Below are 27,255 nucleotides of genomic sequence, written 5' to 3'. Positions count from 1 at the left end.
ATGTTGTCATCAGTGTAAATAATGCTGCTTGTTCCAAATCCCACTGAGTCACCATATTGACCTGCTGAGAGCAAAAGCAAAACTTGGAGGAGAAATCTACCCTGGTTTTACTACTATGTTGCAGAGCCAGTCAATCAGAATTTTATTGGAATAATACTAGAGACTTTGGGCTGCCTTATAGAGCCCTGCAACATAGCCAAGTAAAAGCTCCACCTGCCACAAAATACAGTGAATTCTAGTCCCTAGTTCTAGCAGTGCAGAGAGCAGTGAAAATTATTTGGAAAGAAAAAACAAAGGGGAGATAAGAGCCAGTCCACTACCCACTCTGCTCACTTTGTAATCTGAATCATATGATGGGAGGGGAAATGAGGCAAGAAGAGCACTCCATTCTATGTTTTACCACTAGAGAGGTATAAAAGTGCACAAAACTTAAATTACAAAAACACTTTTTAAATAAATGGATGCCAAATTTGTGCCAAATAAACCCATCCACCTGTGTGATGCCAAAAAGCCTTACACATGCAAACGTGTATATATATATATATATATTTAAATGTAAGTATGCATAGATATGATTCTTAGGCACTGGTGCACACAATTCTTAAAGATTTTATTTATATTACGACAAAATGAAAGAACTGAAAACATGACTGTGGTGGGGAACAAACCTATTAGCCTAAGCCATGTCCTAATGAACTGTGGAGTTGATTTGTGTGACATCTCTGAAAGAAAGAAAGGCTGATTAGGAACCAAGGGCCTTAGTTATTTTCTGTATCTTTCAAATTTCATTGACGTTAAAGCTATGGTTAAATTTGCTTTAGTAGTTTGCTGAAAGTGCTTTGAACACTCATTGCCTTGTAGATTTTCCCAAGCCTCTCAATGCTTATTTCTTCTGATTCCAATTTTCCCTGTGTAAAAATGAAGTCAGACAGAAATCTTACACACAGCTGGAAAATTCAAATGTGATTTGGTGTCATTGAAAACTTTGTGGAGGGGAAACAAAACTAATATTTAAATATAAATACATGAAAAGGTTTAAGCAGAAAATATGAAGAGTCTTGCGTTCAGAGACATAATTTCATACTAACCATCACAGTTAGTATGAAACACTCCCTAACAATTTTCAGTGTAAGGGTTGATGCTGGAAAATCTGAAAATTTTACTCCTGTCACCATAAAGAATTGCCCTTGACTTGGTGTTTCTCAAATCCCACCACATATTTTTGACTATGTAACATTTCCCTCCACAAAAAAAGATTTTTCAAAGGGAGGAAATTGACATTATATCAATATAAGACCTATCTGAATGCCTGCAACTGGTACTGCCAGGAAACTAACTTATTAAACAGAAACACACTACATTGTATATTCTAATGAAAAAAGGATAAGGATATGGATTTTTGTAGCATGGCAATCTTTTTGTTATTCTAGTAGATCATCACAATGACAGATAAAGATATTCATGCACATTTTTGGAATTTAAAACAACAGGATATACTATTTTTTAAAATAAAAGCACCATGCTTTGGTTTCCAAAAAGAAGCCTTATCCTAATACTATTTAAATAAAGTCTTCCACTACTTAGAGTAAACACTGTCAGGTATTTTAGCATCAGATGAGTAACAGCCAAGTATTTTCATTACTTCATATTTCCTTGTCTACTTTGTGACAGTTTATTCTAATACTTACAGGAAATAGAAGAGTGATCAGTTGTAACATTTCCTAATAAGGCTTGAAGAAGATAGCACTCCAGAAGGATTTTTTGTTATCCACCAGGTGCTGCAATTAATCTCCTGCTTCTTTTTGTGCATATTGAAAAAAAAATCACAACAAACCCAACCTCCCCCCAAAAAAACATTTCCACTACAATAAGAAAAAACTTCATTGTCCACCTTTGAATCCCAGCAGTTTTGATCAAGCACCCTGCCATTTTCTATCTTCACCATAACTGAATTCTGGAATTCAGTGGAATTTACAGTTAAGCTGGGTCAGAATCTAGGTACCTGCATTGCCTACCTGAATTAATTACTCTGCTCATTTTGCAGTAGAAAAATGCCTCTACTTACAGTATAAATTCATTCTACAACCCAAGCATGTTAAAGGTAGAGTAATATCAGGTTGTTGAAGAAAGACAAAAATTTTTAATACATATCACTTTAATTTGTGCTATTTAAAAAGAAATATTATGTGAAATATTAAACAAAATGTTTATATTTTATGTCTCTCATTTATGACTAAGTCATATTGTTTGAGCTCATTTTTAGATTTATACATTATGAATAGTGCCAGTTGATCAGTAGAACTGTCTAGTGAAACAAGTAAAAAAATAAAAACAAAAACAAACAAAGAAAAAAGAAAAAAAGAAAAAATCCAAAAACCCATACAACCAAAACCAATAGTAAAAAAGCCCCAAATGAACACACAACACGCCCCACTCCTCAAGAAAAAAAAAACACTGAACCAAAAAACAAAGCAGCAAAACAACAAAAGGTAAATAAAATCAAGGAAGCATAAACCCCACAAAACATTGTACCTGAGCATCACAGCTAACAAAATATTTCATGAACTGTTTTGGATCTACAGGTATCCAAAAAGTGAAACTTCCCACTAAGTCACTACAACCTTCTCCCAGGGGATTAATCTCTCCTGTCTCTCAAACAGCATTCAGTACAAAATGTGCCAGTTGTTTGTGACCTGCACCCACTCTTACCCTATTTAAACCTGATGCTAGCATATCTTGACTGTAAATCATCAACAATAAAAATGTTGGCTACTGAAATTAGAGCAGCAGAAAACTGTTGACATGTCAAATAAACTGTTAAATGGCACAGCAGCTTCCATTTGTATTGGTCCTGTCTTTATATTTAGATGAACTCCCTGTATTTCTCGAGCCTGACTTCCTTCATTAGGATCTGAGTTTTAAATGCCACTGCCCTAAAAAACTCGAACCACAACACCCTAGGCAGTGGAGAAGTAGTGAAGCAGAAAAAAATGGTCATTATATTTAAAAACTGAAATGATGTCCTAACTGCAGGACTGTTTAAGTCACACAAAGGAGACAGGCTGTGCATCCACATAAGGAGACCAGTAACCAGACCTGTGGCCCAAGTGTTGCCATTAAGACCAAGCTGCTCTTCAAATACTTCAATTCATATATGAGGCAGGAGGGTTTAGCTCCACTTCACTATTGCTGGGACAAAGGAAGATATTGTTCTACTACTCCAAAGAAGAAGCAAAGCAAGTAAGTGGTACTACTCTAGGTCTGATATGTTTTTTGTACCACTCCATTATGTCTGTGTATTCAAATAGATGTTTTGGTCCAGAAGGTAAAATTTTCAGCTTCACTTGAAGTGAAACTAGACACAAGAGTGTATCTGCTGACAAATCACCATTAATCAACTTCTGGGATTAAGAACAACAACAATAACAAAAAAAAGGCACATTAAAAAAAAAGTATCCTACCTATAGCCTCAAGATTGTATGCAGCCCATCAGAACAATTTATCAGGCCCAATTCTTGTTCTGTAAATCAGGAGTTTGGGAAACAGAGCTGGCCATCAGCCAGATTAATTGCTCTAGATGTCTGTTCACCAAGGGCTGCCAAAGGATTTCCACTTTTCTCCCACCCCACCACGTAACTTTGAGCTGTGCCCATAAATGACTAAAAGTATTTCATACCAGAGAAAATACATCTGAATCACACAAAAGCAGTATGCAGGTTGTCCACATGACAACATTTCTCATAAACTTGCAAGGTGGATTCCAGTCACATAGCACCCAAGCAAGGAGAGGAGTGTGTGCCTACATGGCAGTGAACAGCCTGACCCCTGAGTTCACCCATTAGATGCCACAGGACTTGCTAAGGACAAGATGACACTTAACTGTCTTCAGAAAAGAGGAAGAAAAATTGAGAGTTACAACCTACTTGTGGCTGAGTTTGAAGAAATAATTCCATTCAAAAAGGTTTTTTTGAGTCTGACCTGATTTTTCCCAAGTTTCACACTCTTTTAACAAACAGCTGAGGTTGAAGCTCATGTTACCACTGTTTAGGAGTCTGTTTTTTGAAGACTACTTTTCAGTAGCATTCTTCATCTCGAAAACTGGGTAGGTCTTTAAAAATAAACTTCATAGGAATACAGTGAAAAGGAAATAGTACAGAAGCATAAAAATAGACTCAGGAGTCCAATAACAAACTATAAATCATTCATTTCCATCACACATTGACTTGCAGCAACATTTCTGCTTATACCAATGAAAGCAGTTCAGAACATTTAGGGATAGGTTCTTTCCTTCTAAACAGAAAGCATTTTAACTTGCTCCCAAAACAAAGAAATCACAGGTAACCAAGGTTTAAGTTACCTCTTTTGGGTTAGACATATTTCAGTGCTATCCTGCTGTGCCTGACAGAAAGTCTGCCCAAGTCCCTCGTGAACTCAAAGCAGACCTCAAAAAAGCTTGGGTCCTACTCCTGGGATGTCTTCTACATACTTGCACTCCTCCTTATTGAAATGCATTAAGTTTGCATCAAGAAGTTAAAGACAAGAAGAAAAAAAGAGTTGAAATAGGGTAGGCAGGGGAAGGAATAAAAAAAATACTGAAGATTACCATGGCTAAAGTCAAACCAAGTGATAAAGGAAAACAAACTGCATCTGCAGCTATTGCAGTCTTGCTCCTCCTACCCTCAGCCCAGTAAATTAGCTTGATGCCAGGATTTTTTTCTTGGAATTAACAGAGGTCAGACTTAGCTAGCCTCTGAATTGCATTTAATGCTTACTTTAATCAATGTATTAATTAGAAACACCTGTTATGTAGCTCCAAAAAAAGTAAATATAATTACGTAAGAGAATAACTTAGAAAAGCAGATAGCCCACATTTGCTACAGTAAAGATTTATTGGTCCTATTGAAGAAATATATCCAAATCATAATGTGCAATTCATCTTTACCAAAGTTTACTATTAATATGCCTAATTTCTAATATCATTGGATAGAAAAATCTTCATATTCTATAGCTTATCCAGTTTCATAGCCCAGCTTGCTCCCTCATAGAATCCTTCAAGGACATGTTACTTGAGGGGAAAAAAAAAACATCAGATGAGTGAAACCATCCAGTTAATATAAAATCAACAGCTCATAAAACAAAACCCTTTTTTAAAAGTATAATGTTGCCATGTTTGTTTTCCTTAACAACTTCCACTGCTTCATAATTTTTCCGGGGACCTATACAGATGGCATCTCAATTGTAAAAAAAGTGGGCAGAGGCACCTGTATGCCATTTCCAGGTAGGTTAAAGTATAGGCTAATAGGCTTAAGACAGGGATATCCCTCCCAGTTAGCAGAATATCCAAAGCACATTGCCAATGGTGAGATATTCAAGAGAGAGAATTGTAAGGATTAGGTATTCAGTCATCTTCTTTCCCAATAAGCACACACTTCCTTTCTGGGCTAAGTGAAAATTTTTTATTATGGGAGACTGGAAAATTTAGTATTATAGGAAAAGTCTGTTTGAAAAATAAAGTTCAGGTTTAATATACAACATTTCCTTGAGCTCTGGCAATTGTACTGCTACCAACAGAACTTCTACCACAACAGTGCCAGCACAGCAGAGACTTTTTAAAATACTAGCTGGTACTACTGTTTATCTATTGAGAAAAAATGTGTAGCTTTACATTAAGAAATATTGCTTACAAATTACATGCTACAGTCTGGCTAATCCTGCATTCCTTGTGCACCACAAACTCACCACCAATCTCAGTACCAAGGAAACTGCGATTTCATTATCAGCACTGACTAGACAGTATTTGTGCAGAACAAAAAATCAGATTCATTATAAGGAATAAAGAAATAATTCAATAATAATAATATAATGATAAAAGATAAAATAATATAACACATCTAGAATTTTTTAAAATTCTAGAGTAGTCCTTATAAACAAAATATAGCAAGGAGTATTTTACATGTCATGTTGGAAAGCTTGGTATAATATCCATGTTAGGTTCTAGAGAATTAGAGCAGTGATCCTAACTTCTGCTCTGCACAGTGGGAGCCCAGAAGTAATCCTCCAGTCATAGAAAGGATTGCACGATAGTTAAGCCTTTATTAACAGCAGCTGTGGGCTCACCTTGTACACCTGCCTTGGAAGAGCAAAGTCTCAAATCTTAGTATAGGCAGAATTAAGGAGAAAGCATTGAAAAAAAATAACAGTTCAAGGTACAATCAACACTATCACTCACTTACATACTCATAACATTAATGCATAACCCCTTGAGTAGATTGTTCCCTTGAGTGCTTTCAAGAATCTCCCAATCTGTGAGAACGCTCCCACATTTATCCCAGCAGTATTAATTAAGCAGTGGAATAGAACACATCTCATTTTATCTATCTTTCAAGTTGAAAGAAGATGTGTGTTCTGTTGCTTCTGTTTAAAAAATAATAGTAATAGTAATAATAAGAACAATAGGGGAAATAAAAAGAGAGAAAGAGGAATTTCTCCAAAATGTGTAGAAACGGTTAAGCATTACACACTACTAACTTAAAGCAATTCTGTCCATGAATCAAGAGTTCTCTGAAGCCTTCATGAGAATAAGTTTTATTAAGTTACTTGAGCAAACTACTGCTTTTCCTATTGTTTTAAATAAAATCTGATAAATAAACCTAGGATTAAACTGTTCTTAAATAATTTATTTTCCTAGGTATTCAAATAAAACCTACCACCAAAAGCAGTATTTACTTTCACTCCTCAGAAGCAGCCAAAATACTCTACTAAACTTCATGCTGCACAGTCAAGAAGCTTAGCATAAGCTCATAGCACTAATGCCTCTGTGTACAAGGTGAACTATGTGCTACTATAAACATATTTCTTGGTTCCTGTCTCTTACCAGCAGGAGTGACAAATAATAAACTCTTCAAGAGCACATCTATCCTTTTAAGCAGAAATGGGAGCTAACATAACAACACAGCCAGGAGATTGAAAACAGTATCTACAGTAGGAGAGCAAAGAAGAGGAAGAAAAATGGAAGTGGGTGGACAGCAGCTGCGCAGCGACAGAAAATGGAAGGGGTGGGAAGGCAAAAATGAGAAGATGAATAGGGAAGGAGACAAACGAGATGTGAAAAGAGACAGAAGACAAAATTAACAAGAGTTAGTCTAAAACAGCACTTCTTAAATCCTGGCTCAGCCAAAGGAAATTACAAAGTCAGCCTGACAGGAAGAGTAAGTAAATCACAATGCTGCTGTCAGCGTCTCACTTCTTGAGTGGTGTTGCCCAGAGCCAGTCACGGCTGGGAAGCACTGCCCACTGCACGGCTGGGACAAGTGCTGCAATGGCTTTGTTAGCTACATGTCTCATCGACAGCTGCTTCAGAGAGTAAGCACCATTTATTGGGAATGGAAAAAGAGGAAAGGATAATCACCAGTGAGCTCAACTGGCTAGTCCACACACTAAAACAGCTCCCCTACAAGTCACACTTAATCCAAAGCATTAGGAAAGCAGACAAGAATTTTGTTAAAGAGAGCCACAAAAACTTACCAGCAATTGAGGTGAACTACTGTGCAAAGATACACAAATTACATTAAAATTATATCTATGGTAGACAAAAAGTTTCCATCCAATGTTCTTCAAAAATTCCTGAAATTGTAACATATAAAGAAAAAAAACTCTTCGTAGGCAACACATGCAATGCAAGGAGATCTGTAATGTTTAGGGAAGTGTCCCAAGGTACAGCTGCAATGCTTCAATATATTTTAATTCATTCAAGACACTAGCCACACAGGATAACACAATGCCCTTATAATCTGCAATATCTTGGCCTGTATAATCAGTCCATGCAGAATCAATGTGGAAAAGGAAACTAAGTTTTCTCAAGATTCCCATCCTAACTGACCTTCGCCAAAACACAAACATAGAAGAGACTGCACATGTGGATGGACATAATTGCCACCGTGCCCAAGTTTATTCAATAACATAAATAAGGATTAAATCATGTTTTACAGGTTTTTATAATTGAATATAGTGCAGTATTAGCCTTCCATTAATCTGATGTGCAACACATCATTAGCTCAAAGGACCTGGGAGGAAGCTAAAGGCCAATTTTCTGAGAAACGCTACCAAAAATACAGAAAATGTTTGCATAAGCTGGAAACATACCGTGAATGTCTCTTCTGTACTTCTTTTCCTTTGTACTGGAGCAACTGGAAATTCAAGAAGGGACTTCACCGTCTTCCTTTTGGCTTTTTCCATTTGAATGTTAGTAAAGTAGTTGACAGCAGCAAACTCAATGAGAGCAGAGAACACAAAGGCAAAGCAAACCGCTATGAACCAGTCCATGGCAGTAGCATAGGATACTTTTGGCAGTGAATGTCTTGCACTGATGCTCAGTGTCGTCATTGTCAACACTGTGGTTATTCCTTCAAAAAAAAAATAAAGCAAAAGAACTGTTGAATCAAAGTAAAACAAAGCAAGAACTGGCAAGCACCTTCAAACAAAGAATTTTAAATCACATGTGAGTTTCTCTGCTGCTTGTGAATACTGCAGTAGATTTAAGTCATGGCAAGCATTACATATCCATGAGCAGCTAAGTCCAAAAACAGCTTACCATTTTTTAAAGGAGGCACAGAAAGCCATGGCTTCAGCAGATCATCTACAGCTCACATGAAGAAAACACAGAAACCTTCATTTTATATGTTTTTCACGTCAAGTTCAGTAGAATTTTTTACAAGTTATTTTCTAAATATTTGAATAAGATTTAAGTTGTTAAATTGGGGGGTAATCCTCAGACTGCAGCAAAAATATGACTTCTCCTGTAAATGGTTCTGAATGCCACCTATTATTCTGCATCTGTGCCTCTGATCACACTTGTAATCCAGGAAACGTTAAGTCATGAAAAATTATTTTGGTGCTAAGGAAGAATATTATGCTAAAAACTCTGTCAGTTAAGAAACCATCAGGTTTTTTTACAGCCTTCTGCTACTAGTCAGCCAATGAAATTTAATGAGATTTTCATCTTCTGAAAGAACAACTTTAATTAAAAAGTGTGAAGCATGAACACTGAACACAAAAGATGGCCACTTCATGGTAGTACTTCAAATGCAAACACATGCTGTATAAAAACAAATTACTTTTCTTTTTTTTCATCCAAAATATCCTATATCATAGAAATGTAAAACCCCAAGTACGTATTGAACGCTGCATAAATCCTAGCATGATAACCTCAGTGATGAGTGACTACAAATAGAGATGTCCTTACTCTTATGAAAAGAACACTGTATGCATTCTAATTCAAGATGCAATTCTTATGCTCAGAAGAATTCAAACTCATTAAGAATATATTTTGAAACAGATTTCTCAAATCCCTATTTGCTAAATGATGGTATTCCATCAAGGTGATATAATAAAAAAAAATCTTCACCTACACACTGCCGTACAGAGAAATGTTCACAATGGAATCAGTCCTTCCTTCCAAAGAAGACAAGCAAAAGAGTAGTAGACAGGTCATGACAGCTCAAAGGATTTCTCACAGTTTTCAGGAGAATAAAAAATACAGATGCAAGCTCACAAAACCTTCTTTAGTGCGAAAGTGTTGAAAACCACACTACTGAAAATGTTTGAGTCTGAGAAAAAAACAATATGGAAAGTTGGTTGTTTGGGTTTTGTTTCTTTTCCTGGAGGAGGCCCATCCCTGTTTAGTCCTATCCTTTCTAAGGACACTGAGTGGACCTTTGTCCACTTCAATCAAAAACTTTGTCTGAATTGCTTCTAAAAACATTTGTTTAATAGATGTAACAATAGGGTAAATCGAAATAAATGACCAAACATTAACCAAAAACAAGGAGGAGATGGTAGTCTGTGACAATATTAGTTTACTGACATTCTATATTAGATTTTCTATTAATAGATTCTCTGTTAAATCATTATTCTGCAAGACTTGGAGCTGCCAGTACAACTGCCCCTATTACTCTTGCCAGCATTTAGCAGTCTATAGAGAGGCTTGTAGTAGAACATTATCTTCCTGCTTTAGGCAGCTTTTAAAATGTTTTAATCCTATTTCTTTGTTAGGAAACATATTTACATTTAGATTCTTGTGCTTTGTCTTCCACTGAAGATTTTCTATTATTTTCACTGTGCCATCTCATTCAAGCTGTATTTTGAAAAGATCAATATTAATATCTTGTGATCATTTTGCTTTTGTAATTCATTTTCATGATGGCAGTGGTAGAAATAAAAGCACTAAATATGAAATTACAGTAACTGAATCTAAGCCTTGTCCATAGTGAGCTTCCACTGATGACACAGATACCTCATAACAAGACATTGGAACATCGCACACACTGCAAATCAATTTATTTTACAAGTATTCTATAAACCTTGAGTTCAAGTACTTTCACTACTGTCCACTGGAGGATAAATCTGATCTGGATGTAGACTAAGGACTCGAGTGTATTACCCAGAGCCAGGTCTTTCTAGTTTGCTCCCTCAAGCAGGTAGAATCCCTAGAGCTGCGCAGCCTTTTGCTACAGGTTACCATGCCACCCTTCTGGTTATATATTCCAAGTTCCTCTTCAGAGTCCAAGGATTCATTCAACAACATTCTTCATACAGCAATAGCAAGATTCCCTCTGAATTTAAAGTATTCCCCCTGTTTCTGCAATAGCATGGAATATACCCCAAGGCACTGAAAAGACCTATTCTAGGGAGAGTTATTAAAAGAGCAAGTACAAGAAAAAGTTTTGAAAAAGGAAATAATTACCAAATACTGTTCTAGCAGGAACTGATTCCTTATTTATCCAAAATGAAACTTGAGAGAGGATCACGGTCATAATGCATGGGATGTAGGTCTGAATCATAAAATAACCCATTTTCCGTCTGAGATGGAAATAAACTGTCATAACAATATATTCACCTAAAAAAAAAAAAAAAGAAAATATTTCTCTGTGTATAAAATTTGTGTTTCAGACTCTCAAGTAGGATTGTTTAAGGTGATGCCATTCATATAACTTAACATGTACAGAAATATATCTTCTTTAGAACAAGAATGAACGAAGGGGGGTTTTTTTAATCTCAGAAACAGTAGGTCCTTACAAGGAAGTTAATATCAAAAATGCTATAATACAACTAATACTGGATTACATTTTACAGTGTAAGCATGATTTTAAAAATCCTTTTGACAGCTATTGGAGAAGAGAATCCTACAACACAATTTATCCACCTACCAAAGTATCCATAACATTGTGGCACTTACCCGCTGAATAAAACAGTAAGAACAATGATACATATCAAATGTTGTGTGAGCATTTCAACTTTTTACTAGATTTATACTTCAGCCCCATTATGACAATGAAACAAATGCAAAAATCATTGAGAATAATTAAAAGTACTTTCAATTTATCTAAAATGTTATAATTGATATTAAGCAAACAGACCAAAAAAGCAGTTTTACTATAAACTCAAAAAACTGTCTAAATAAAGCACTACAGAATGAGCCTTTTGGGACAGCAAGGAATTTTTCTTTATTAACTCATAATAATCTATGCTGAGAAGTAAATTCCTAATGAATTACAAAATGCCATTTTATCTTTAAGTAAAACATTCGTAGAGCAATACATCAAATATATTTGCTTTATTGGTTTCATTTTGACTATCTTACAACACCCAAACCTGCTGATGCTTAGAAAATGATTCCAAATTTTAAAAATATTTTGGGAATATGCTTGTTTATCACTACACTGCTCATCAGTGATACTTCACTCATTTTGGGCCTGTAGTTGCCACTTGCCTTATTTCTTACAGCAGGAATCAGCAGAAGTATCTATTGTGACTAATGTATTTGTGCCTGCCCTTATCTGACTAGAGGGTTTTTATGGTTTTAATAACCCATTCTGTATGCTGTACTTCTATCCTGAGCTGTTTGCACCACCAAACAAAGGAAGTCTTTTGCACATAATGTGGATACAGTGCTGAGAAATTACTTCCTCACCCAGGCATCCTCTTGACTCTTCAAACTGCATTTTAAGCAGTGATTAAATGCTCATTTTGTCCCTTGGAGTAATGATCTCATTCTAGCTTTCTGAAAGACTGTCGCAATCTACTGTAATGAATCTGCAAATGTAAATCTCAAGGACAGAAACCTAATTCAGATTTACACTCTCAGCCCTTAATATATACCCTGTGACATTCAGCAGAATAAAACTTAGAGGAAGAAAAAGAAAAATGGCTTTGGGCAATGTTACAGGTTAATTTTACCTCAAGTTGATTTTTACTGAGAGATTCCTACCTGTAATAGATTTTATAGTTTCAGAAGATACCGTATGCCCAAGCAGGTCATACTGAACTAAACTGGAAGACTCCTCAGGAACTTCCACTGACTTCTCAGGTCCTTTTGTCCAGGTATAAATCATTTCACTCTTTGGATAAGCATCTACAACACAGCATCAGTTTGCATAAATAGGAAACTTTTTCTCATGCCTTACTAAGAACCACAGCCAAACCTACTGAAACCAAACAGTAAAACACACATGAACGACTTCAGAAGATACCCTTCATGTTAAGTTACCCCCCCAAATGCCACCCTTGGAGCAGAATAAATAAGAGCTGAGGTTTTATGCCAAGTGCCACACATAATAAATTCACTTCACATATGAATGTGAAGACTAAACACAATTCACCTCTGGATCAGCCCTTACTGGGCATGCAAAGTTTCTCTTTATTTTAGCAATTTGTAACGAAAATTTTACTATTAAAATATACCAATCTAAAAAAAAAGAAAAGAGTATATACAGGGAAGATATATTTTGAAGATTGGTGCACATTACTTTACAGAAAAGAATGATTATACTAAAAATGGCAACATTTTAAACTTCTGTTTAAAATATTTGCCAGAAACCATAGGTCAGTAAAAAAATTCACAATGGCCACAAAATAAGCAAACACAAAGAAACATTTTACATTTAATGCAAAAGACATGTCTTAGGGCTAGCATTCAATCCCTACACAGTCCAAACTCCTGTTAAAATTGAATCAAATCAGTCTTACGTTTGAAATGGCTACATGTTATTTCAAGTTTCACTGTGGGAAACATCAGACTAATGTTCAGCAATCCCTGCTGAGTGGTGATTCTGTCTGAAGAGCTGTTACTGCCAATGAGTCCCCACTATCAAAGAACCCCTAACACACAGCTGATAACAAAGACAAATCTTGCAGCACCTGGTCTCTACTGATGAAAAAATCATATCAAAGCTGTGTCTTTCATATCCCCGTTCAGGCTGACTATCCAGCTGTATAAGCTAAATTTACGCAATGGAAAATCTCTGGAGGTTCTCCAGCAATTTCTGACTTGAGAGCTCTAGGGTTAAGGAAAACAGATTAATGTCCAGCCATTGGAGGGTCTAAAGCAGAGAAGTCAGTGACCAAGAAGGCTCAAAAGAATCACAAGATAGGTTAATGGAGTGCACCAACCATTTCCAGGGGGTCTCAGAGGTCTCTGCTTGGGATTCACATCAGGGAACCACAGCTACCCTCTCTTGTTTGTTATGGAGAAATCCCAAACTGTTTCTCTAGCCAAAATTTGGATATTTTTCAAAAATCTACATTTGGATTTTTTATTTATTTTTCAAAAATCTAACTTTAAAGCAGAAAAGTCATCTGCACTAAGATTTTTCTCACCAGTTAAAAAGTTATTTATTTAGTCTAAACTTGCCATGCAGACTCCTCTTACAGGCCAGCAGACAGACAATTACAACTAGACATCAGATCTCTGCACACAACCTACACCTCTTTCTTAAGATGCCAATGTGCTTCCACTACCTGTAGAGAAAGTCAGTCAACCTGCTTCCCTAGGTGTGTTTTACGTGGCTGTTTAAAGGCAAGTTTGTCTTCTCCAGAGATCCTCTCACTTCACTGAGTATCCAATTCCTCCAAGGAACCAAGAAAAACAACATATTTCAAGCAACTGTGTGTCCAGACAGTGGGGTTTGACATAACTGCTGAATCACCGCCTGTTTTTAGTTCTCTGGGTTTAATTTTTGAGGTCCTAAATTGAAGTGCTGAGGAACTTAACAGGAGTTTTGTCTGCATAGAGATTGCATATCAAGACATAACTCTATAAATTCATAAAGGCTAGTAACTGCTCAAAATTTAATTCTACTATTTAAATTCTGTAGTTACAAGAAATTTGATAATTGCAACTTACAACTCCCAAATTTGAGAGGACAAGCATGACCATCCATGGGAAAATCCACTAATCTCATGGGACACTCTGCACTTATTGTAAGCCTATAATGGAACAAATTAAATAGTCTCTGGTTGCCATTTTGTCTAGGCAGTACAACTTTTGCATACAGTAATTGTAAGAAATCAAACAAACACATTAGATACCTCATTGTGTACAGGATGGTGCCATTTCTCATTATTCTGAAGAGTTTATTTGGGGCTGTCATATTATGTGCAACAGACTTTTTCCCATTCCTGAAGAAAGTATCAGGAGTCCATACCTTCGAAACCATCAAGTTGTTAAGTCTTAAAATTTCAATAGGACCATCATATTTTAATCTTTTATCAACCCATGTCTGACGAAAGAAGACATCCATTGTATATTCCTGTATTAAATTGCAGAAAAACAAAGATCACATTTGCATATGTGTTTCCCATAAAAGAAGAAATCCCTCAGGAGCAAAGAAATCATTAGAAAAGAAAATCCTAAGTCCACTACACAAACATCTTTCCACCAATTAAAATGTCTTGTGTACTTCTTAATAGCTTAATTTCTTACATTAGTCATATCAATAAACTGCTACACATTTAATCATTAAGGAATAATTAACCTAATTAGGTTGTAAGAAGCAGGCAACTGAATTTGAAGTCAAGCATATAACTGGAAACAAAATGATCTCTGACAAGAATTGTCAACAGATTTTTAGAGAAAATATATCCATAGATCAGCTGCTGATGACTAAATTGAAAATACGAGGACAAATTATTAGTTCCACTTTAAATTAGGAAAGAAAACTTAACTTCATCTCATGGAAAGTAAGCTTTTAACTGAGGAAAGCTAAGTAAGTCTTTTGCCATGCCCACAAAACAGGGATAATAAATTATAGAGAGATTTGCATATACATCTACATTTTTTTTTAAGTATGTAACTATTGCATTAACTTCCTCAGAAAAGCCACTCAGTTGCTCCAAAGAAAACACGCAAACAACTGCAGAACTGCAGACATAGCCACATAATGAGAAATCATATGTGAATGAATGGATGAAAGAATGCATTTCTCATCTTGGGAAGCTAAAGCATTTCACAAAAAAACTACCATGTGGCAATTTAAAAGGTCACATGGAAGCCTTTAAGTCCTTTCTAACTTGCAGTTTTGATTTTGTTGTTAAGCCAAACAATGTCTTCTGACTTGATTTCAAATTCTTCTGCATAATGTTTCTATTGAAATTACTTGTAAGGCCATTTCTATTTGCATTGGCAAGGAGGCATGCCTACTAGTGTAGTACATCTTAGGATTGCATGTCTTCTTTTCCAGTGTATCCTCTACTGTGATTTATAGTTAATCCATGAAAAGTGTCTTCTCCTCTACTGTCATGTCCTGCTGGCAACTTCATAGCTCGTAAATAGCAGTTTCTGTTATTAGTTTCTACCTGACAGATTTTGTAATATAAGATTTCAACCATTTTCATGAAAAAAATGAAAATGGGTACAAAAGCAACTAAAAAGACATTCTTATCATCCCCTGTACTGAGATCGTAGCACACATCACTGTTGCAGCAAGTTTTATGAGTGCAGCCACATTTAGATTACACTGGGTCACTAATGGACACATTAACTAAAGAGTATTCCAGAAACGATTCCTGCATCCCTAAAGAGCCTCCTAAATCATCCCTAATGAAGAAAGGGGAAATATTGGCTGTAAACTCTCCTTTTGCAAGCTCCTTACCCATCTTCTGTCCATGTTCTCACTTCTGGATAGATATATGCTCCAATATAACTAATAACTTCCTATGAAAATAAAGCTTGAGAGATGCCATGCAGCCCTAACTGTAGATTAGGGACTATTAGGGACTAATAGGCACTTATTACTAGATTTCCTTGGGACCACATTCTTGTACCCCTTGCCACTCTGATATGCATCATCCCGCACATGATAACCAACAAAGGGGTAAGATGCATTTCAACATGAGGCTGCTGTCACACTGTAGCTCTTGAAAAAATACCTTGCTATCACATACCTTTCCACACAACAGAATTAAATCCGGTGCAACACAAAGTGAACAACAGCACTAAATGGGAAGAAAATTACTACCCTGAAACTGCTTTTTCCATGAAGTTCAGTTCAGCATATATGGCTGTGTTATTTCCATGGGACTTCTTGAGTATGTTATAAAAAGATCAACTGCTGTATGATTTAAGGGTATATCACTGTATTTTAGAAGTTGATGAGAGTTTTGCTGGATTTGACCTTGAAATCAAAAGCCATTCAGCCACAAATAACAGAACATGCAAATGTAATATTTCTCCTCTGTAACTATTTCATGCATGTCACTTGGACATTTAATTTCTGCATATACTTGTGAAAACTCTTATCAGAAAAACATTTGCTGAAAGTGATGCTTAAAGGAGCACAAAGATCAGCAAAGGGCATTCATCTGAAATGAAAACGTCAACAAGTATTTTTGAAGTGATGTCATTATTATTCACCTGAGAATAATACAGGTTTCAGAAACGAAAAGCAATTTCAAAATATTACACATTTTCCCCACAGTAGTCTTACTTAGACACTCCCTGCAAGGCTGGATTCTGCCTCAGTGCCGTGAAAATCTGTTTTAAATCCCATGAAGTGAATTTCTTAAGCCAGCCAAAACCCACTGAAAGTGTGACCAGAATCAGGCCTTATGTATCTAATTATAACCTGTAAATTAAGCTGTTACTAATCTTGCCTAATTTGCATGATTGACAGAACAGTACAGATGAAGCATCCATTCCTACTGCAGCTAATGGTTTCTCAGAACCAGGAAATGGCATTTTAATCCCAGAAATACATACCATTTCTACATCAGAAACAGGTCCAAAACTGGTGACATATATATCTGTTTTGACTTCAGTAACAGGACCTAATGTATGAAAAGGAAGTGAGCAAGAAAATTTGAATTTTGCAGGTCAACAATTCCCATAAATGATCCTGGTGTGTGAACAGTTACCGCTTTCAGGGTTCTGTGGATGAGCAAGAGCAAAATGCAAACAGAGGTCAATTCAGATAAGTCTCAAATAAGAAGCACTGCTCAATTACCTTTACCACATAAGTAAATCAAAAGCAGCATTTCCATGCAAATCCCCATTCAGAAAACCAATGTTGACTCAATGGCTAAGAAAACTGATGCCAAAAAATTAAAAGACTCACTAAAAACACCATGCTACTTTACAACAAGCACTGAATCCCGGAAATCTACATTCCTCAAAGCATTTATCACTAATATTTGGACCTACTTGTAACAACTGGACTACAGACATCAGCATGCCATATACTGAGTAATTTAGTATGGCAGGATCAAGAACTGCATCCATTTCCCGAGATGTACCTAAGTGCTTTAATACTAATATCCAAAATAAAAGTTGGAGGTCTAAGTACCTTTGAGGGTTTGATCCAAGATCCACATTCTGCTACAATGCCTGTCTTGAAAGAACCAATGATACTAAGGAAACTTCCAAAAACAGTGCACTGAACAGAGGTTTTGCACTCTCACAGCGGCCTACGGCAAACCAACCACCAGAGAATGCTGCTTCATTTTAATGTATTATTTCCTTTACTACCTTGAAATCTTAAATGGGCGTTTGCTCTTCAGTACACTCTACATTTCCCCTTAAACCAAAGAAAACATGCACTAATTTCACTGGGATTTAGGTCTCTTCCTAATGTAATAATCTAGAAAGCCAATAATCATTATCAGCCATTATAATGATTTTGTGATCAAAGCATTAGCTAACAGTTTAATTCAGGTAATTAACTAACATCGTAAGTTTTAAAAATAAATTTACTGAATATAATACATGTCTTACCAAACAGTATCTGTTTGAAAAAATGTGCATCATCTACAAATTTAAAACCAGCTTCTAGACCCCCTACAACTCAAATTACTAAAAAGGATAAGTGAACTCAAGTCCAATAAATCAGGTTTTATAATATTTGCAATCTAAAAATGAAAGAAGGAAAGACTCAACAGAGTTAGCAGCAGAAGAATGTCCCACTTGAAAAGAAAAAAGAAGTTTAAAAAAATCAGTCTTCACAGATGTCACTTTGAATCAAATGGTAAAAGATAAAAAAAGAAGTAAGCAATGGGAAAACAGGGAAATTGAAGTTCTTGCACCTAGAACAAGTCTCAAGCTGTGAACAAAAGTAAAAGAGAACCATGGAAAATTGTTTTACTAGAGAATTTGCCAATTATTTAGAGAAGAAAAGCTAAGAATTTTTCATCTAAATGTCAAAAAGATTACTTTGCTGGAAGCCAAGTTTCACAGAAGGACATTTTTTCAAAATAACTCTTAAGAAATTCCACTGTACAACAGCTGGCAGCTCAGAGGTCCCTGGAAAGTTGTATAGTTTGGTACATCTGTCTCAAAGAGGTTTTTAAGAAGCAACCTCCAAGTTCCAGATAAAACACTTCCATTCCATGCCATTTGTTTTGCAATGGGTTGCTCCCTAAACATGGAAGCTGATCCCTTTTCTACAAATAACAAAGCATTCATCAGTCAGGGAAATCCATGAGGGTTTAGATCACTCATTTTACTAACAACATAATCCAATGACATTTCCTGAATATGTTGATTTCTAGAGAGCAGACAAGCTCCAAGAGATTAGAAGTGAAGACATTTATCTACAGTGCTGGAAAATAGGAGAGAAAAGCCCAGTAATACTTGCATGTAGAAATAGAAGAGATTAAATTACCACTGATCTCCCACAAGCACAATTTTAAAATTTATCCAGGGTTGATTTAAATACATAGATATTTATTTCATTTGATCTTGAAATATTCCTGCAATCAGTTCTATAGAAGTGGAAAAATTCATTTTCCCACATAGCTTTAATAAGAAAATACAGGAATTAGTCTTTGTTACTCAATAATAAGAGAATACTGAATACTGCACTCAGTTCCTGAAGGAATCCCTTTCAGGAACTGAGTTCAATATTCAGTACTCCCTTTTTACTGAGTAACAGAGACAAGTGCCTGAATTCCTTTCAGGAACTGCTTTACTTGTTAGTCCTAAGAAACTAAATAGGAATAGTCCTTAAATAAACCCCAGACCTTTACACGTTTTTCCTCTGATGGAAAATTCTGATGGTATAGTCTTTTCTTTAGCTTACAGAACACTGCAATTTTACAATCATACCAAATTGAGCAAAGGTACAGATTTTCCTACAGGCATGAGCTGCTTCTCCTAAGACATTGATTTCTTTTGTTTTATTAAATCATTACAGTTTCATGCTCAATAGGCATTGCAACTTTGTTTTTTGGAGCTTCTCAGAAAGAAGGGGAAAGCTAAGATCAAGAAGCTAATCTCCAAACCAGCAAGCCTACAACTTAATGCTATTTAGAAACACTATAGCAGCAGCACAAGACTAAAACTTTGTTTGAGTTCACTCTACAGTAACTGCTATTCTGCTCTCAAATATTTATTAGTATGACCCATGAGAAAGAAGGAAGCAGGAACTCTCAGACAATTATGAGGTCACAAAATAGCGTTTACTTTTGGTTGCTTGTCCAACATGATGGCAGAAGAGCGACAAAACAGATGTGAAAATCACATTTTATTCCACTAGAAAATGGCAGATGAATGTGGATCTAGAGATACTTTAAACATCATAAGAGTTATCCAGCTAGTACAGACATACAAATCCTTGATTTGCAGCCAAAACCTTGGTCAAACGGTTCAGTGTCTGGTAGGAGCAAAGACAGTGAAGCTGATTATCTCCTTAATGCTTTCTCTCCAATTGCAGCCTTTTCATGCTCCACGTCTTCCACCTACACTGGCCTCAACAGTTGTGAAATGACAAAACTTGGATTTTCTAGCACATCCCAGTACTTAATGCCAACCCAGGAGTATCTATGGCGACACCAGTACCTATCTCTTATTCCTCTTGTTCTAGAAGAAAACATAGTTGGTAACAATAGCGGGAGTATAAATAGTGAGTCATGCTGCTGCTTCTTTTTTAAACTATTATTAATCGTGGGAATTCCTGTCAACGAGGAGGTGATCTGTAGTCACCTAACCTACTTTTACTGGTGATTTAAGCAGCCCTCCAAAACGAATGTGTTGCACCACTTAATCAACTCAGGCTCTGCAAGCAGAAGATCCTATTAGAATCCTTAACGCTCTATTACTGGCAATAAAATGCAGTGAGTTGTAAGAAGGCCAATTAACTTTAAATATGACCATTTGGGCTTACCCCTCAATAGATCTTCACAAAGTATCTATCCACCATAAATCTTCAGAAATGCTGAAGAACTATTTATATCATACTGGTGTGTATTTTTATGTCAATGAAATAGGAGGAGAGTCCTACACACTGCAGTGGGAACAGTTACGTCTGAATCACTGCTTGCAAGATAATATACTTTAAAGAAGCTCAGGCAGGATTAAAAGCAACCCCTGCAAAAAGCCAGAATAGTTCAGTGTTATAGATGTTACATGTGGGCTGAAGAAGTGATGCCAGGCCCCAGCCCTGGGAAGAGGAATGCAGGAATTTTATGTCAACATATGGGTTGAACTGCAGCACAGCTCCCAGTGAAAGACTTCGGGCTCCATTATCCCTGCGTCTCCATAGGCAACTGTCACTGCAGAGATCCCTGCTGTATGTAAACACTTAAATCCTCCACAAGCTTTCTGTATATTGCAAATTTTGCCATCAAGGGTCCCACAACTAATCAGAAATATTAACACACAAGTCTGTACAAAGGTTTCAACAAACAAAGTGCAGTTATGCTGTGCAGTTATTGGTGCTATTATGAGATCAATCCAGGATATATAAACCACATAAAATTATATTACATCAGTTCCTACAGCTCCATTAAAAAAAAAAAAAAAGTAGTTGCTACAGATTTTTTTTAAATATAACTACGTGTGAAAGATTTGGTGTTTTCTCTTTCCAAGTTCTTGCTGCCTGAAGAGGGTTGACATTTTTTAAGTGAGGAAAAAAAAGAAAAAAAACCTATCATATGAAATATGTTCTCTTGTTTCATTTTATCAGAAAGAACAGCTAAGGTCACCTGCTATATGTAAGAATTCTGCTCAGAACCCAGAACTAGGTAGGGCATTTTTTAAAAAATTAATGCAGAATTCAAATACATGGGCTACATTCTCTACCAAAAGACAATACAACAAACACAGCAGCACACAATAACCGTTGTCTCTACATATGTTCATCCATCACCATGTCTGAATCTGAAAAGGGAAAAGTATACCTCCAGAAATTAGGAGATTACTGTTTCTTTGCCTATTTATCAGCAAAACATCTCTGCTGAGCCAGCCAATAAGCCTAATACTGGTGCCAGTTTTCATGATGTGGACACCTGTCTACTAAGAACTGGACTAAGAATATCAGCTAATTTTATACAGATCACTGAACAACAGACAGATGGTAATGACTTCAAGCATTACTAACTGAGGCCAAATTCAAATCTGTCACCTACAGGTATCTAACACCATATCCTGTTAAGCTTTGAGTCATCAACTTTCACCAGCTGAGAAAGAATGGACAACTGCCGGGGAAAAAAATGACCCACTTCCCTTTTCAGTGCTCTCTTCAAGTCCATTTTCAATCTATATAGTAAAAACAACTATAATATCTATTATGCTGAGCAGTGGAACTTTTAAGGTATGCTTGAGTTCCTAGTAAGAGCAAATAATCATGCAGATATTTTTATTTTCTCTAAAAACAGAAAATTGCCTTTGCACTTCAAATGTATTCTGTGTTTATTTTCTGACTAAAGTCCTGCATAGACAGGAAATGAAACTCTTCAGAAATGCTGTTCATCAGCTGAACAACACACAGACTAAAGGGGCACAGAATCCTTCTCCTACCCTTCCTAGGGGAGACAATGGCCAATATATTTAATTCTACCAAGTACTCAGCTGCACAACTGAGCTGCACTCAGTTACAAGATCATGAGAAAGAACACAAAAGGGGGAAGAAAAGAAAAAGGGAAATGGATGAACACAGTCCTAGTCCTTCTATTCAGGAGTCAGCAGCGCATGTGGCAATTTCCAAAGAGAAAGCCACAGAACTAACACCAGTAGTTGATAGTGAGACTCAAAATTTATGCCAGGTTCTACCTCACACAAATGAACGGAAGTCAGGAAGGGAGAGGGCTCCATCTTTTACCAACTAATGGGAAACCACACCCCAACACATCAGCAACAGGCTGTGGGCAATGCCATAGCTTGTGGTCAGTGGGTTTCACAGCCAGCCTGAGAGCCTTGGGCAGGAGGCAAGTCACACACCACTTTCTTTCTTTCTTTGGTCTGCCCATACAATTGGCCACTAAAAGCAAGATGCCAGAGATCAGATGTTGTCTGAAAGGCATAATTCATTAAAATTAGCAGATACATGGCAGCACAGTCTTGTCACCCTCATCAGTCTCCTTATTCCTTCCTACATCCCTAAGTCCAGGTTTAAGTGTGATTAGTTACTGTATCATGAAAATTTCAAAGACACCATTACATTTTTAAAGTTACCATCCAATACAGGTTTGAATCAGCTCTTGCAGGCTCTTGCTAATGTCAAGAGTCGCTCAGGTAAAGTCTGAAACCATGCAAAAGTTTAAAATGGCAAATCAGACCCAGGGCTTTTAATTCCGGTGAATAATGCTCCTTTCAAACACCTTGGACTTCTATCGTCACTTTGAAACTAACGACCAAAAAAGTAATAAGGTGATTTTCAAAGAAAATACAGCTTGTGAAAATTTCATGTAACACAGAAAATTTTAAAAGCAGATGAAAACTGTAGACAGGGTTTAGATAGAAATGCTTCCACTTCAAACTTTTACAGCTGAATCAAAATAGTACTCTGGCAGTACTCTCAAAGTTTTCCAGCAGATGATGATTTTAATTAATGGCACTACAAGGAGCTTCTGTAAAAACACTGTTTTTATAGAGTGGTTTTGACCAGGAAACCTACTTGGACTATAAATTGCATGCTGAAATTCGGGATAATGATATAACAAAGCATACAGCGTAGGGAATGAACTAACTTCACTTCCATCACACTATTTTCAAACATCATACAGCATTACTTTACTCATTAGTCCCTAAATACCTTCCATCTACTCAAATTGAAAACTCTTATGCATTTAAAGTCTTCCTGACAGCAGTTGCAGGGTTTTTTTCTTTCCTACATGAAACTGCCCATTCTGCTTTATTTCATTCAATTTCTATGTGACATTTCTTCGCTTCTCTCTTTAGATTCTCCCCCTGCCTCAGCTTAATGGGAACTTTCACTTAAATGGTCTTGAGTAACCTTTTTGATAAACCCTTCTGGTTTTGTTTTTCACACTACCAAACCTCACAGTGCCTAGTAAGGTGACAGCAACTTTTAAAGTTTATTAAATTCATGTAATAAAGTGAACTTATAATTCAAGGTGTCAATGCATAAGTACTACCAAGAGAAGCTTCCACATACTCCACTGGGATTCACAACTCTTCCCGGAGACCACGTCCACATTTGTAAGCATGCTGAGGCAATTTGACTTCTCCTCCAAAACTACCAAAAATTGTGCAAATTAATGACACTACAGAGAATATTGATCCAGTTGTAGGAAATTTCCAAAATCAAACATTTTCTGCTTTGCTCTGCATATGAATTATCTTCATGTGTTTTTATTTGTGGTAACGCTGTAACATGCCAGCAAAATTCAGAATTTGGCTACCTCCCCAAGTCTGATTTTAAACATAATTTGTGTCAGAATTAGAAATATTTTCATCAATTTGAAGTTTAAAATGAGCATAGTTAATCCTCTGTGAGGCCTTTTGTTCTTAAAATAAAACCTTCGTTTCATTTCAGGCCCTGTGAAAACTAGATGGTGAATCAGCTTCAAGAAGAAAACAAAAATAAGTATTCTGCTGTTCATCGGAAAGTGATGTAGCTTTAACATTATCAAAACACACTATACTTTCCATCTCTATATATTCCCATCCCCTCTGACATTTTGTTTGCAATGCTATAAACTAGTGAGTGACCCACTTTCAATCCCACTTCTGATAAAGATTTATCAGGAAAAAGCCCCAAAATATAGGTAAAAGTTGATTTTGATAGCCTCTGTTTCAATAAATAGTCTGTAGTTATTACTCTGAGCAACGTTAAAAAGTAAAATCTGATAAATTACAGAAATTTCTTTCCTTGGTTGGTTTTGTTGTTTGCTTGTTTTGGGGTTTTTTTTATCCAAAGTTGTTCTTCTCAAATCAGGCGTAGATAATTTTTACTGTAAGGAGCTAGGGAGACAAGCATCATTTTTAAAACCAAAGCATTTTCCCCCCATGTTTTACTTAAAAGTTCACAACTCAAAGATGAGTGGTTAAATGTTGACCACAGAGATAGTTATGAAGAAGGAAGAAGCAAAATAATATCCATTTTGTGAAAAATTGACCCAGAGATGTTTTCCCCAGGCTGAAATCTGAGGTTTTGCCTCCCTCTCTCATTTACTTCAATATTCCCAATGTGAAAGTTCAAGAAGACACAATGAACTTTTTCTCCTTGATTGCGTTTTGCTGAAAGTCTTCCATACTTACAGGGGAAAAATACCTACTCTTGCAAAACATCTTGCAAAGGACAACTGTATTAAAATAAAAATCACCATCTATTACATATTTAGTAGTTGTTTAATTTTGGAAATCTGATAATGCTCATAAAGCATCTTTGCTAGATGACTAATTAGTTGGCATTCAACCTAAAACGATGCCAAACTTAGCACATCTCTTGTACGCGTGCAGAAGTGTCTGTAACCTCTCCACAAAGACTAAATTGCAAAAGACTATCAGTTCCCAATGACTCCTCCGGGTGGTAATAAATTTAGCTTCCTTCTCACTTGATGTGTAAGCTAACTTAAGAAGGCCTCATTTATTCCACACACTCAAAATAATAAGAGTGGTCCATGGGTGCCAGGTGCTGTCCTTTGACAATCACAATCATGCATGTGAGAGCACTGCATATGGCATGTGGGGAATGTGCTGGCATGTCAGTGTGGATGGATCACATGTATGGAGAAGGTACTTTCAGAGGAGGAAGAAAGTATTTTGCAACATAAACCTACGCAAGGATCTCATTCAATCCTGTATTGGAAGCAGCCTATAAAAACCTCGTCACAGCTTTGAGCATCATTAAAAGGTCTGTAGCATTTTTTATAAATATTTTAATATTATTTTTACTTTCAAATTTGCATTTTAATACCTTCACTCCAGATTACAAAATAAACTTTTATTTTGCCTGGATCTTAATGATTTTTGGTTCCAAGACCCTACACAAAATCATAAAGAACAGCAAGTCCGGCTGCTTCTTCAGCATCACAAAACTGCATCTCAACAGACTGGGGAAAGGAAGAGGCCCAAAACCCCCATAGAGCAGAGCACAGGTGAAGGCAAATTTTGAAACCCCACCAAGCCTAATTCCTATACAGCAATTAAGTCTACTACTTCTAAATCAAAGCTGGAATTTCAGCAACTGTGGTAAAGAACTGGCACCTGCGCTCTGATTTTTCCCCAACTAGGGGAAGAGAATCCATCAGACCTAACCTCCTAGGCTGGTAAAAGTACACTTGTTTCTATTAGGACCCGATCGTGGCATTTACGGGTCAAAACCTGCCAAGAACGAGAAGAATCTGGGTGTTAGACAGGTCACTCCATCCCCACCAAGGCAACGCACTCCGGCTTCAGCGCTTATTTTCCCTCCAGCGCAGCAGCAGCAGCCCGAGCCCGGGATGTGGGCAGAGCAGCAAAGCGGGGGCTGAGCCCGGGACCGCCCCAGCGGGGCCCCCACGCCCGGGACTGCGCAGCACCCCCGGGATTTCGGGCCAGGCGCTGCCTCGCTGCCGGCCCTTCCCGGAGGTTTCGGACCCCGGAGCACGGAGTGGGGACACACCCCCACGTTTTCGGCCAGCAACGGGTCGGTCCGAGCGGAGAGCGCCGCGTCCCCCGCCCCAGCCCAGCGACCCCCCGCCCGCCGCCGGCACCGCGCCGCCACCGTACCCCCAAATCCCGGTCGCAGCCGGTTGTCATAGCCATCCAGGAGGCTGTTCAGGATGCTGGTAAAATTCTCCGGCCACAATTTCTCCTCTTTTTTGATCTGCCCTGGCGGCCCGGTGAGACTGCGAGGCAAAGAGGGAGCGGGTGAGCGGAGCCGCCGGGAGCCCGCCGGGAGCAGCGGCTCCGGACCGGCCGCCCGGGTCCCCCGGCGCCGCCGCCGGGCTACTCACCAGGTCGCCAGGCACAGGCAGTGCAGGAGGGCGATGGAGAGACCCGAGGACATGGCGATGGCTGGCTCCTTGGCAGAAACCATCTTTGCATGCCATACTTCACGCCTGGGCACGTTAAACGCCTTGTCCGGGGCGGGGAGGGGGACGCGGGGCCCGGCGGGGCGGCGGCGGCCCCCGGCGGTCCCACATGCGCGGCGCCCCGGTTGCCAAGCGCCCGGCACGGGCGGAGGAGCGGCGAGCGAGTTTCCCCGCACCGTTAACTCTCTCGGGGCAACAGGCGCCGGTCCCGCCGCTCCCCCCGCCCGTCACCTACAGGNNNCGGCCCCGCGCTCCGCCCCGCGCTCCCCTCACGGCCCGGCCGGCGGCCGCGCTGCCACCGCGGCCCTGCGGAGGTGGGCTGGCAGTGCGGGAGCGGCGGCCGGGGGCGTCGCGGGGGTGACCGCGGTGGCGGAGCCCTCGCTCGTCCCGATCGCCTCTGCTCCCCGCGAGGGGAACAAAACCGGGAGCGGGGGCGGGCGGGGGCGATTGATTCCCCAGCGAGGAGGGCTTGGGAGCAGGAGGGTCTCTGCGCTCCCAAGGAGAGGAGCTGGCAGGAGAGAGGTAGGAAGAGGAGGTGAAGGAAAGCTTTGACTTCAAGGTTAAAACAGAGAGCGCCCAAAACAGATGGAAGCGAGTGGGTTATTCCAGGTTGCTGAAAGCAAAAAAAAAAAGCCAGAATAAGGGAATCGTTTCACATTATATCTGATGGGTTTTTTCTTTTTTCTTTTCTTATCATTCCTATAATTAGGAAACATGATTTGGTGACCCAAA

General features: G+C 38.0%; 1 protein-coding gene across 1 annotated transcript in view; it reads right to left on the bottom strand.

Annotated features, from left to right (window-relative positions):
* GABRA4 (gamma-aminobutyric acid type A receptor subunit alpha4) overlaps positions 1-26,740 on the bottom strand; it is a 37,126-nt gene extending 10,386 nt beyond the window's left edge. The window contains exons 1-8 of the mRNA XM_039698955.1: positions 26,446-26,740; positions 26,219-26,337; positions 17,033-17,100; positions 14,365-14,585; positions 14,180-14,262; positions 12,266-12,409; positions 10,742-10,894; positions 8,143-8,402 (exon numbers count right to left, since the gene is read on the bottom strand). Coding sequence (XP_039554889.1) covers positions 8,143-8,402; positions 10,742-10,894; positions 12,266-12,409; positions 14,180-14,262; positions 14,365-14,585; positions 17,033-17,100; positions 26,219-26,337; positions 26,446-26,528 — 1,131 coding nt within the window. The 5' untranslated portion in view covers positions 26,529-26,740. The remainder of the gene's footprint in view (positions 1-8,142; positions 8,403-10,741; positions 10,895-12,265; positions 12,410-14,179; positions 14,263-14,364; positions 14,586-17,032; positions 17,101-26,218; positions 26,338-26,445) is intronic.
* Positions 26,741-27,255: the final 515 nt, after the last annotated feature.

Source organism: Passer montanus, unplaced genomic scaffold, assembly GCF_014805655.1.
Source record: "Passer montanus isolate IOZ18808 unplaced genomic scaffold, ASM1480565v1 scaffold13, whole genome shotgun sequence".
Lineage (NCBI taxonomy): Eukaryota > Metazoa > Chordata > Aves > Passeriformes > Passeridae > Passer > Passer montanus.
This window is presented reverse-complemented; position numbering and strand designations above follow the sequence as displayed.